The sequence below is a fragment of the Sciurus carolinensis genome, chromosome 8 (assembly GCF_902686445.1).
Source record: "Sciurus carolinensis chromosome 8, mSciCar1.2, whole genome shotgun sequence".
NCBI classification, from domain to species: Eukaryota; Metazoa; Chordata; class Mammalia; order Rodentia; family Sciuridae; genus Sciurus; species Sciurus carolinensis.
Window position 1 is genome coordinate 133,517,526 of NC_062220.1, and position 12,863 is coordinate 133,530,388.

The window sequence follows — 12,863 nt, forward strand, 5'->3', positions numbered from 1 at the left end:
TCACCCTGTGGTCGCCCGAGAGCTTACGAGGAGACCCCTGCAGTTGAGGAACTGGAGAGCTAGTCTCTGACCCCTTCCTGGAAGATCCGGGGGACAGAGGTGGGCTGGGCAGGGCAGAGAGACAGCATGGGACACCTGGGGCAGACACCTGGCTGCGGGGCGGGAACCTGCGATCCTGCCCACACTGGCTCCCAGCAGAGGTGCCGGAGGACTACGGGTAGACCAGGGGCTGAGGGGAGCACACAGCTGGAGAGGAAGCGCAGGGAGCTGGCCCCGGAGGGCTGTCGCAGAGAGCGGCAAGGAGCCAAGAGACGTGCCCAGAGGAGAACCAGCCGGGCCCTGCTGGAGCCGGGAGAACAGCGCCACCTCACCGCAGAGCTGATGGGAGCTTTCCTGGGTCCGCCATTTTGCTTCCGGCCAATATGGTGGGAAGGTGAAGTGGGGGACTCTCCCTGGGTGAGGGAAGGGGCATGCCCCACACCTCCCTTCCCGGGGGCCCTGCCCAAAGCCATCCTGAACGGCAACCAGAGGGGCGGCGCTCTTCACCCGCAGGGAAGGACTTAAGTGAGAGACTGGCTACCACCCAAGGGTGAGCAGAAAAGGCCCAGGATCCATTGTTTTATGTAGAGAAGGGCTTCCTCCACTGGACATATCTGAATGGAAGAACAGGGGCAAACAAACAAACAAATAAACAAACAAGCTAACAGAAGCTTGTGCTTGGGTCTGATCCCTGGTCTCATCCTGTTCCTGGGTGACATTGGCGATGCCTGGTGTTCCAGAAGACAGGATGGAGGCTCTGTGGCTGGAGTGGAGTCCCATGGCTTCAGAGAGGAAGTAGGGTGTCCTTGAAATGCCCTGGACTTTGGCGATGGCCAGAGAGGTCAAGCCAGAAATGGACAGTCTCTGGGACACAGTGTTTTCTCTGCCCCAGGCCAAACTCAGAGGGGGCGGCTGCCCTTCTTTCTGTTCCTCTTTTGGGAGTGGGGATGTATTTCCCCTCACCCACCTGAGGTCAGGCTGACCTTGCTGGGTCATCGGGCACCCAGGTCAAGAGTGGGGGCTGGCGCCCCAACCCGGCTTAAATGGGTTTAAATGCTGGAGGGTCCACTAACCAGCTGTGTGACTCTGGTCAATTGGACATTGGTTTCCTCACCTGTGAAATGGAATTCCTCGTGTCTCCCTCTTAGCATTGTAGCGGGCATGGGACGGGGGACTCTCATCAAGGGCTAGCATGACATGTGGCCCAGAGTAACCACACCACCAGCTACATCCGTTAGTTATCTCTGTCACCACGGTCACGATTATGAAAGTGACCACGTGCGTGCCTCACTTTCCCATCTGCAGGACAGGCTCAACAGGATGATGATTCATCAGGACACAGACTTATTTATTTTTCCTCAACACCGTACCATCATTATTGGACACAGAATCGGTGTTGACGTCACACTCAACCAAACTCAGGGGAGATGGGGATATGCAAAAAGCACCCAAAGGTGGAATATTAATCGTAAACCAATCTCATTTATGCAGAACTGGGTCTTTCTGGACAATGTCACACATCTTCCCATGATTCCATGACTGGTGAGGAACTCAGGATCAGAGAGGTGAAGCAGATGGCCTAAGGTCACAGAGCATCAGAATCAGGGCTCAAAACCCAGAATGATGTTTAGGCCCAGGTGCTAAAGTCAATTGTCCCTGAAAAGAGCTTTGTCTGCTCGTATGCATATGATTTAAATCCCAAGTCACAGACCACAAGGAAAAGGGGATGGGGAGAGTTACTTATTGGTTTGGGACAGGTGGGGAAAAGGCGAGGAGCTTAGACAGGGTTCAAGAAGCTTCCAGGCTGCCTGTCCTTGTTCTCACAGACCCTGCCGAGGCCCCCACTGTTTTCCTCGCGCTGTGAAGTTGCCAGATTCCTGATCGCTCGCATTCCTTGGCATTCATCAACAAGGATTGCTTCCTGAGTTTTGAGCAGCCTCTTTTAAAAGGTCTAAAAATATCAAAGCAGCAGCCTGATTGGTACAGGATGGGACCAGCCAGCCAGCAATAGCAGCAGAGGTGACAGTCATGTGCTAATTGCCTTTCAGGCATTTTCTCCAAGGGCTCTTGGAAATGAACATTTCCCGCACACGTTAGCCTTTTGGCTCTTTTTCCTGAATGCGTTTAACATCACCAGCCCGAGAGCTGTCATTTCTGGAAATGTCAGTATTTCTATGTTTTAATTCTTGATCTTTGGGGGCCACTGGCTTCCATTCCCAAAGTGGAAGTGGGACGAGATTGCACTTAATGAGCACCTATTATGTGCCAGGGCCTTGACAATCCAAAGCAGTGGCCGCTGTTCCTACTTCCCTGTGAAGGATAAGGAGACCGAGGCACAGGGAGTAACTTGTCCAGGGTCGTCGTATTGCCAGCATCAGGGTGCCACCTGTATTTAGGAAGCACCCCCAGTTTGTGCCGGGGAGGCAACGGTGACTTGTTCAGGTGGAACAGAGCGTGGCCTGAGGGACAGGCTGTCCTAGTCGGTATGTGCAGCTACCCTGGGTGGCTGCTGAGAACAGAGAGGAGAGAGTTCCAGGCACCCTCCCAGTGCCAGCCCCTGCGCTGGGTCTGGGACAGCATCACGAACAAGCAAAGTCACCTTCTTGGAGGGGCGCCAGGCCTCGTGGGGAGATCAGAGAAATAAAGAGGCAATTATGATGCAGCGTTTTTAAAAAAAAATTTTTTTTCCTTTTTCTTTTTGGTAGAAAATAAAAAAAAATTCAGCGGGTGAGAGCTTGGATTCAGAGTGTATCTATTTAACTCCGTATTTACCCAAATCGTCCGACCCCATTGAGCTGTTTCAACATCTCGGCCGGGTACCCCCAGAACCTCATCCCTGGTTAGCTGGGCCTCTCCTCCTGGCTGTTTTGGCAGGGTATTGACCTGGGATCCAAAGATGCCTTTCTCAGAAACGTGACTCTAATTAGAATTGGTTTATAAATCTTCGTGGAAATGAGCATTATTTAGGAGGCTGAGCCCGAGCCACATGCAGGAAGACGGCTTTTCCCCGTTTCTTTCTCCCATCCTTAGCTGTATTTCACTGCCAGAAACCCGATGGCATGTTTTAGCAAGAGCCCGAGCACATGCGGATGTCCTTGTCTGTGGTTACCCGCAGTCACATCCTTGTTCGCATCGCCTGCAGCTAAAATCGGCACTTCCTTTTTCTACCAGATTTTTTTTTTTTTTTTTTTTTTGGATAGACTCTTTTTTAAAAATGGCTCCCCAGATGCCCCTTTGGGGGAGGCGCTTGTCTCCTGCCCCTCCCCACGATGGCCGCCGGGCTCATCTTCAGAACACGGGCTCTCTGCAGCTGTCCGGTCCTGGATTCGAATCCCAGCGCCGCCCACGGCGTACCTGGCGTCTGTGGGAGGGTTTCGCCACCTCCCCATGGCTCAGCGCGCTCACCTCTTCAGAGAGCGGGGAAGAGCGCACCTGTCCCACAGCACTGAGGAGGGAACTGTCACCCTGTGCGCCAAGTACCTGGCGCACCACGGATGCTTCCTGGCAGCCCTGACTTTGCTCTCCAGAGTCACGGGGCAACCAAAGGGCCCCGGGATTTCCAGGTTAGAGTCTTTTCTGCTTCTGCAGATGAAGATGAAGAGATCGGAGAGGTTCAGTGGGTTGCCCAAAGTCAGACAGCCAAGGAGAGGGAGGTGCGGGAGCCGGGCCTCCTCATCCCGGGCTATACCCGCTCCATCACCGTTGGGACCGCTGGGCACCTCCTGCCATGGAAAACCAGCCGGGGTTTGTCTGCTTCAGGGGAGAGCTCGAGAGGGACCTCTGAGCCATCCCTTCCCAGGTCCCACCTGGACTGCAGGCTCCTCTTTCTGTCCGGAGCTTTGATGCCAATGAACTGCGGAGGAGACGAGCCAACCCTAGAGAGGGGGAAGCCGCATCCAGGTCTTAACTGGACACCTACTGTGTGACAGTAGGCTTCCCGCAACAATCAAAGCTGACACGTTCCTTGTCCTTAAGGAGCTTCCAGTTTGCAAAGGAAGTCAGGGATTACGGGAGCGCATTTCAAGACGCCCAGGAAGCACATGATCTGGTTTGGGGGAAGTTGGGTTCAGGGCAGGCTTCTCCAAAGAGATGAGAGTCGACCCAGAAAAAAGAAGTTCCGGGAGCAAGAGGAAGGCGAAGCACAAGGTCGCACGGGGAAACCAGTTTGGCTCCTGAGCGGGGGCGCTGAGGCTGGAGGACGAGGCTGGGAACAGGCCACGCAGAGCCCTGTAAGTCCCACGAAAGGGATGGAGTCTCATTTTGAGGGGGAGACCTGGACTGTTTCTACCAGGGGAAGGACAAGGTCACACCTGCACTGAGAGAGAGTAGTCCAGAGGAGAGAAGACGGTGCTGGGACTAGGTGGTGACCTCGCGGAAGGAGGCGGTGACCTCGCGGAAGGAGGCAGTGTCCACAGAACACCTACGCTCGGGCATCTGATTGGACGGAAGGGGCAACGGAGGGGAGAGATCAGAGACAAACAACTGGGCACCTGAGAGCATCGCTTACCTAGAGGGGAAAGGGATTCAGGACCTCAGGGGTCTTCCGCTAGTGGCCCTCAGTCAGGGATGGTTTTACCCCCGAGGGCAAATGGCATAGTTGAGACATTTTGGGTTGTTACAATGGGTGGGTGGGTGGGGGGGAGGATCACCACTGTCACCTAAGGGATAGAGAGGCGGGGGATGCTGTCCAAAGTCCAGAAATGCACAGGACTGACCGCGTGGCCCAAAATGTCAATCATGCCTGGCTGAAATTCAGCCTCTAGAACCCCATTAGACCTTTGCAGTGGTTTAAACCTTTGGTAGGAATTCATGGAGCAAAGCCCTCCCTCATTTGACAACCCTCTGGGACGGAAACTCGGGTCACTTTGAGTGTGTGTAAATCTATTTAGAGAGAGAGGGCGAGCGAATGAATAAGGAGCTCCATCTGCCGGGGCTCTGTGGGGGGTGGCGTCCTGTCCCCCGGGGTACCCAGGAAGAACTTGTTCCTTGGAGGAGAAAGGCAATCTCTCTCCCATCCCACCTCTAAAGGAGGTTCTAGCTTTGGCGCAGTGTCTTGTCCCACCCCCAAGTCTATATCCGGGCAACCTTCAAGGTTCAGATCACTCGGCTCCACTGGACACATCTTGCCATGACAGAACTTGTTCGTATCTCTAAGCTCCTGAAAGAAGTTGGCTGTCTGTACCTGTGGTTTCTGCATCCATGGGTTCTGCCAACCATGGATAAAACACCTTTGGGGAAAAAAAAATCCTGTGTGTTCTGAACATGTACAGACGTTATTCTTGTCATTGTCCCCTACATAATACAGCGTGACGACGGTTGACACAGCTTTTACATTGCATCGGGTGATATAAATCCTCTAGGGATTCTCTCAAGTGCGCAGGTTCTTATGAAAATACGGTGCCATTTGATGGGGGGCTCTGGACATCGGCAGAGTTTGGTATCCATAGGGGGTCCTGGCACCAATCCCTCGGGGACCTCGAGGGACCACTGTACATTCTTTGTCCTTTCTTTTTGGTACATTTGGTTTGCCATCTTGATTTCATAGTTCCTTAATGGTATTCTCTCCAACACAACTGTGGGTTGTGTTGACCCCAGGGTTGGTTCACTTTAGTGCCTTCAAAACATCCGTGGGTATACAACGTACCCTTCAGGAGGTGACCCAGGCCACGTGCCAGCCCACATGGGGCCGTTCTCTCTGACTCCCTGCCACTGACCCATCACCCACCGTGAACCCGTCTGACCCCGCCGAACCCGTCCCAGAAACCATCCCCGCCGGGCGTCTTCCCCCTCAGTAAAATCCAGAAACCCGGAGGCACCTCCAGCCTTGCAAACAGATCACCAGACATGCCGGTTTTGGAGTTATTGGATAAAACTACCGGTTGCGTAAATTTCAATTTAGGCAGAAATACGTTATCTGGAAATTGAGCCCCACAAGAAACTCTCCTCAGCTGAGTTTGCAAACAGGAATGGAGACGGAAAAAAGCCAACAACTCAGGCAAGAAGGTATCCCATGGAGGTTATGATTTTGGATTTGGCTGTCGAAAGCTCTCTCAGAAACGGACGTTGGTTTATTCAGCTCCAGGGAGGTTTAACTGGCTTCTGTCAGATTGTACGTTAAGTGCGGCTGGCCACTGAACCCTGTATGGATTCTTTCAGTCTTTGAATTTCGCAGCTGACGGCAGAGTCTTGGGAGGAGGTGTGGACGTTGAAAGGTAGTCAAGACTAGGTCTCCCTCTACGGTGGCCAAGCATGGATTCAAGAGGCCACACAAGGTAGACACAGATGGGCACCCGGGATTCAAGGTGGCCCATGTTCTTCTGGTCCAGTTCCCTGTGATCTTCAGTGTCCAGAATGGTGACCCCAACATTAGCTGCATGAATCCCTACAGTGTAAGGTACCACTGTGGGCAAATGTCCCTGAGTAGGGGACATTTGGTAGTTGGGTTGGGTAGGAAGTAAGGGTGTCTTTCTTTTGGGGATTAATCTTCATCCATGTGTGGCTTTCAACGTCCACACCTCCTCCCAAGACCCGCAATGTTTGGATTTTTGTGAAATCACCAGACCAGTCCTTGCTGATTTGTCCATCAAACATCCATCTCCAATGCTACCGCCTCTCCCTCGCCTGCTTTCTACACTCACGTTGGATACACACTTTCTCGTTCTTGCTGCCAGAAAAGGCTCGCGACACTGTTTTGGCAAATGGGACGGTTGGAGGAAAGGCTTTGCTCACTTCATGAAAGAGACACATCTCCCCTTTTCTATAGAATGTGGATGAGATGCTGGAGCTGGGGAAGCCACTTTGTAACCATGAAGGAAGAGACGCTCTGGTCCCAACATTAGTGAGCTCTTGAAACAATGCAGGACCCTCTACCTCCTGATCTCTTCCAGGAGCAGAAATGAATTCATATTAATGCCAGTGCTCTTTGGTTTTTCTCTTACTTATAACTAGAAAGGGTTCTAATTGATACAGAGTGTTTTCCTTTACTCTCCCAAGGTTCTGGATTTCTATGGAATAATGGTAGCATGCTGAGAGTTGAATAAGTTCAAGGGACCCAAACCATGCTCAGGGGCACCCTATTTTCTATTGATTTATTTATATGATTGTGCATGTTCATATGTATTTTTGTTTATTTACATTTTCGAGGTATGGGTGCTCTATTTTTATTTTTATTTTTTTGAAACCCAGTTGCTGTAAGCTGCCCTTGGTGCTCTGGCCCCAGGCTTCCCGCTCTTCTGCAGCTGAGGCTTTTAACTGGGTCAGGCATTTCTTCCACCGGGATGAACTCTCTCCTGAAAGGCACATCATCCTGCCTGCAAAGCACCAAATCTAGGAAGTCCTCCTGCCCCTGCTTCTTTCCTTTCTGCCCTCAAGTTGGGACACGACCTCGCTAGTGAGCCCCCTCCGGATGTCACCTCCCGGTTGACTGCGTCTTCAGAATGGTGGTAGCCGCGCCCCGAGGGAATAATAACCCCGTGATAATAACGGTGGCCACTACCTCCTGGGGACTGTGTACTGGGGACTGGGCTCAGTATCACACATGCCCTATTTTTTTTTTTTTGGAATCATTCCCCAAACATCCGGGGCCACAGAAGCTATTTCACAGACTCTCACACTAGAGTGTCAAAAAGGGGATTTGAACCCACCCTTGTGGGACTTCAAAGGCAGCGCTCCTAAGTAGCCACCAAGCTTAGATGGGGTCCAAGATCCATTTCTGCCCCGTTCCTTCCCACCCTGAGCAGCCGCCTCTCTGCAGACCTGACAGAGCTGGCTTCATTTTGTCCAGCACACAGAGAGAGTCAGTCGCTCTTCCTGTGCTGGGAGGTGGCGAACAGGCTCCTTGCCTGCATCCTGATTTATCATGGACGGAAGGCGACTGTCACATGGGCCTGCAACTAGACACAGCAAGATTCGCCAAGGAGGGAGGAAAACTAAATAAATGAACCTTTTGAGTTTTGCAATCGGTCTCCTACAACTGCAAAACAATGAAGCCAGAGAAGCCCCTGGAGAGAGACAAGGACTCACTGCTATTTTTCTGGTCTAAGGAGTGATCTAAAAACAGGTCCAACCAGTTTGGGATTCTTCCGAATGAAATCTCAAGTGGCTGTTAGATATTTGATGCTTTCAGGGTAATCAGTGAGTCACTGTGGCAGGGTGTGGTCTCCGTGATTAGAGGCCAAAGAGATCACCCAGCTGTGGGCTCACTCCTAACAAAGACCTGTGACTTGCTCACCAGGGAGACCGCTGGTTACCTCTTTAGGTCGCGATTTCTTCCACCTGGACAGGGAAGAAAATCATTTCACATTTTCAGTGGACACAGGCTGCTCTGAGGGACAAGGTTTTTCTTGCTGGGGAACAGCTTTCTAAAATGTATGGATTCTCCTGGTCTCCGAGGCTGCCCTTCATCATTTGGGGAGTAGATGAAAGATGCATACCTGGGATTCTGCCTGGTTTGTCCCCTGCTCCTCAGACCTGCCCGCTCACTTGTCAGCTCTCCGAGGGATCTTTGTGGCCATCTCCCCGGGTGCAAGAGGGAACCAGAAACACCAGCTCCGGCACGGAGGTTGTTAACAGGATTAAACGACCGTATCCTGGCGGCTAGGGTTCAATGGCACTGACGCGGGCCAGGCTCTGTTCTAAGAGCTTCCTGTGCATGAAGTCATCTGTTTCCCTCAACAGCCTTACAAAGGTGAAGTGTTTTTAGCTATAATTCGTCTCTTCTAAGATGCACATCCCCCCCGCCATGTTTTAACATCTCTGAAAACGAGATACATCTTATCCTCTCATTAAAAAAAAAAAAAAAATAATAAGAAGATGCATCTTAAAATGGGAAACCTCTTAGATCTGGCACAGCTGCCTCACAGAGGGGGAGACCGAGGCAGAGAGAGAGGGGGGCTGACTTGCCGGAGGTCATGCCACCCAGCAAGTGGCAGAGCTGGGCTCGAATCCACGTAGTTGGCTGAAGGATCTGTTCTTTTAGTTACCCAGCTAGACTATGAGCAGCAGCCCCACCATGGGTTCCTGGGGGTTTTAGGATCTACCCAAATGACGAAGGCTTTCTTCTCTCTGGATTGTTAATTGCAAGGTAGAAACTTCAAGCACCAAGAGACAGAGACTGTATAAAGGATTCTGCACCTTTTTAGGTTTTTTTTTTTTTTTGGGGGGGGGGGCAGTAGCTATTTCTGTGTTTCCATTCTAGAACATGGAGGAGGGGTCGTACATGCCCCTCACCTGCTTCCTAGCCTTTTCCAAGACGAAAATCCTGGGTCTGCAATAAATCCCACGGGCAGCTTGCTCCTCCCTCTGTCCATGGCAAATCCCATTAGACTTCTCTTTTGCTTCTGTGGGAAACAAAGCCCAAAGGTTTCCTTCAACAGATTAGGGGATACAACAGGGGGGCAGGCTGGAAGCTTTCTTCCACAGGAGACCTTCACTTGGAGGATTTGCATATTTATATTTCTTCAGCTGGGAAAAAAAAAAAATCAACAACCCAAAAACAAAACCACAAGAAAGACGCTATGAAGACTGCCACCCCTTAGTTAGGATCTGACAGCCTCGAGAAGGAAAAAGGTCAGAGGGCTTCGGGGGTTTCCCCAAGACCCACCCCCAAATCCTAGCTAATGCGGCGGACGCCATGACCCCGCAGCTGTTCTCCTCGGCGACACCAGATCTCTCCTGGATTCCCTCCTGGATTACCTGGCTGCCCGGCATTCTCTAATCCTCTTTTTATGTCTTTTCCCTCTCTGCTCCAAACCAACCTGGAAACTCTTTGATCATACCCCACAGCTTCTTCTTGTATCCCCAGTGGTGCCCAATGGACGGTGAGATAGAGAGTGGTGGAACTCTGGAGCAAGAAAGCTCGGAGTTCGAATCCCCACTCTGCCCCTGGAAGGCTTGGAGAATGCTCCGCATGCACCTACGCCAAGGGTCAGACCCGCACCTCCCTACCCACCAGCAGCATCATTAGCAGGACTGACATTATCATTCCCTTTACTTGCCCCCCCACCCCCAGCCTTAACTGAGCCTAGGTTAATCAATGCCTTCTGGCAACTCAAAAAGTTGAAGTTCCAGAAGAAAGGGATGGTCTTTTGAATGACAGTCAGGGACACCCTCAGGGCTTCGTTATTGCTTAGAAGGTGGGGTGGGGGCAGGAGGATGTTGATGGGGCAGTTGTGCCTGAGGTCTTAGTTTGTCTGATAGTGCCCTGGGAGCTTTCTTCCTGTCCCTGGAATTCCTGGGATCCCACTACCCTCCTTCTAAGAGAGAGGATCAGTGTACCACTCTGACCTCAGCATCTTCCTCCACCTTCCTCATCTCTCCGTCCCTGCGTGCAAGGGTTGCATTTACTTAGGTACCTGTCTTCTTTCCTCCCTAAATAACACACGTGTGCGCGTGTGAGTCTGAGTTAGCTGTCCCTTATCTTTGCTCCCATAAGACCCCACACTATTTCACGGTTTACCACCTACAATGCACCACCTTGCATTATAATCACCTCCCTCTTTTTCACTCCCCACCTCAAACATATGCACTCTGGGCAGTGAGATTCTTGGAAGAGAGTTTTTAGCACATAACAAGGATCCCTTAAATCTTCGCTGAATGAATGGTGTTTCAATACAACTAAAATCTTAGGAGTGCTTACTGTGTCAAGAATTATCCTAGGGACTTGGGACATGCATTAAGTCATTTAATGCCCACAGCAATCTCATGCAGAGGGCCTGTGACATCCCTATTTTACAGAGGACCATGCTGAAGCAGAGAAGTTCTGCAACTTGTCCAAAGCATGGGGACGCTAAGGGGAAGATCCAAGGCAAACCCAGCCTGTTTTTGTCGGGTGACGCTGCTCCGATACTCCCGGCTGCTCCCATACTCCCGGCTGCTACTGAAACCTCCAACTGGCTCCTCACCCTCTTGCCCCTGGGAAGTTGCTGTCCTGGGAAGTTCAGTCCCAGAGGGGGCTGTTTTGGATCAAACACACTTCTATGCAGCATTTGGAGATAAAAGGAGATTCATGAAGCTGTATCTTGCAGACGGATCTCACCAAGAGGGTTGAGCAAAGAGGAGTGCCCAAAGAGGTATCCATCTTCCAAGAAGAATAACAGGAGAACACTCCAGGCCACGTGCAAAGCACTGGTGAGTTCCCCTGTGTGCATCCTTCCTGGGCCACGACTCTGAGCCACAGTGTGCATGCCCCTGTGGATGGACCAGAGTGGACCATCACCCCATTTCCTGGTGTGGTCAATCCATGACTACGCAGGGGATTGAAGGTTCCAAACCAAGGCACGCTTATAAATTTGGCATACCCAGTTATGGTCAATTAAAAACAGAAACCCTTGACTCCCATCGTTCAGTACTCACCAATGTTTCTTTGTCATTCAAATCGACACCCCCAATTTCACGTCCCATGTACACAGTCGGAAGCATTAGCATTGCCCTAGACAATTTCCCTATCTGATTTTGTTTAATTCTTCCTGCTGTTTCTGCCTAGTTCATGTTCTGTTCTCATTTTGCAGATAGGAGGAAATAAAGGCTCAGGGATGTTCAGCAACTTGACCAATGTCACTCAGAGAATGAGTAGTAAGCCCAGCCTCCCAACCCCAAAGTTTGACGCCCGGCAGCCTCTCTGCCTAGAGAGAGGATGCGCACGTCTCCCAAGTCTGGCGGATCTCTGGAAATAAGTTCTGCGACGGCAAACCTACAATTCATCTTAATTTTTTTCTGATGTTCTACTGTGTCACTGTCAATTTATTCCATCGTTTTGGAATTACTGGCTAATAGGATGGCCCAGTGAACTGTTCTGAATCGTGTTTTCATTCTGTAGGAGAAACCAACCATTGAATAGCAACGGGGATGTGTCTGGACAATTTAATTACACCATGACTCTTTTCTCTTCTCCTCTCCCTCGTGGGTCTGGAGGCTAGTATCTATTTCTCTTGTTTTTAAAAGCATGTTTGGTTTGGGCAGAGTAGGGAGACTTACCTGGGTCTGAGGTTCTGAGTCATAACAGGTCCACATGGCCCCGGAGCTGGGGGAACTGTGCATCTTTTTGGTGGCTGGCACCTTGGTCATCTTGGAAGTCTTTCAGGCTTTCTCTTGTCCTCCCAAGACTTTTCCAGAATCTTCTATCTTTTTGAGGGATTCCAGAAATTTCTCCCTGCCTCCCAAGTCCCAGCGACACAGATCCCCAAAAGGGTTTCTTTGTGCGACAAGGAATGGGAAAACAAATTACTTGAATGTCCCACAGACAAGATAAGGAAGTCCAGAGACGATGGAATCAGGCTAATGGGGAATTATTAACTTTTCAGAAAACTACAAACTTTTATAAACTTCCCCCCATCTTCGGAAGCGAATCTCTTTCCCTTCTATAAGTAAAATAAAATATGAACGGAAAAAAAATAAAACTCCATCAATGAAATCCCCATCCTTCCCGCAGCGTCCAAGAATCAAGGAGGCCCAGAGCCCGGCTGAGCCTCGCCTGGTCAGGCAGGGTAAGCGGCCGCCAACCGTCAGGCGCGGCCCTACGGTTGCCGGGCAACGGGACGCCAGGCGGGGCTGCCTCATTGGCTGGGCCTGGAGGGGGCGGGGTCGCCAGCTCCTCCCTGCAGCCGGAGGCAGGCTCGGAGCAGGTGGCGGGCAGGAGAACCACATTTTCTGAAGTCTGTTTTTTCCCTGGCAGACCAAAGGACCCCGGATTCTTTTTCTCCACCCTACTACACACGTCTCCTTCCTTTCAAACTGCCTCATCCTGCTGCTAATCTAAGAGTGGTTCCTTGTGCTTTGATGGGGGGGGGGGTCACACCATTCTTCACCCCTGATGCCTAATTCTCCCC

At 51.2% G+C, this 12,863-nt stretch overlaps 1 protein-coding gene across 3 annotated transcripts in view; it reads right to left on the reverse strand.

The window, feature by feature from the left end:
- Positions 1 to 12,445, reverse strand: part of Ccdc60 (coiled-coil domain containing 60) — a 149,899-nt gene extending 137,454 nt beyond the window's left edge. For all 3 annotated transcript variants that reach the window (XM_047561635.1, XM_047561636.1, XM_047561634.1), the window contains exon 1: positions 12,013 to 12,445. In XM_047561635.1, coding sequence (XP_047417591.1) covers positions 12,013 to 12,102 — 90 coding nt within the window. In that variant the 5' untranslated portion in view covers positions 12,103 to 12,445. The remainder of the gene's footprint in view (positions 1 to 12,012) is intronic.
- Between the last annotated feature and the right edge of the window lie 418 nt (positions 12,446 to 12,863).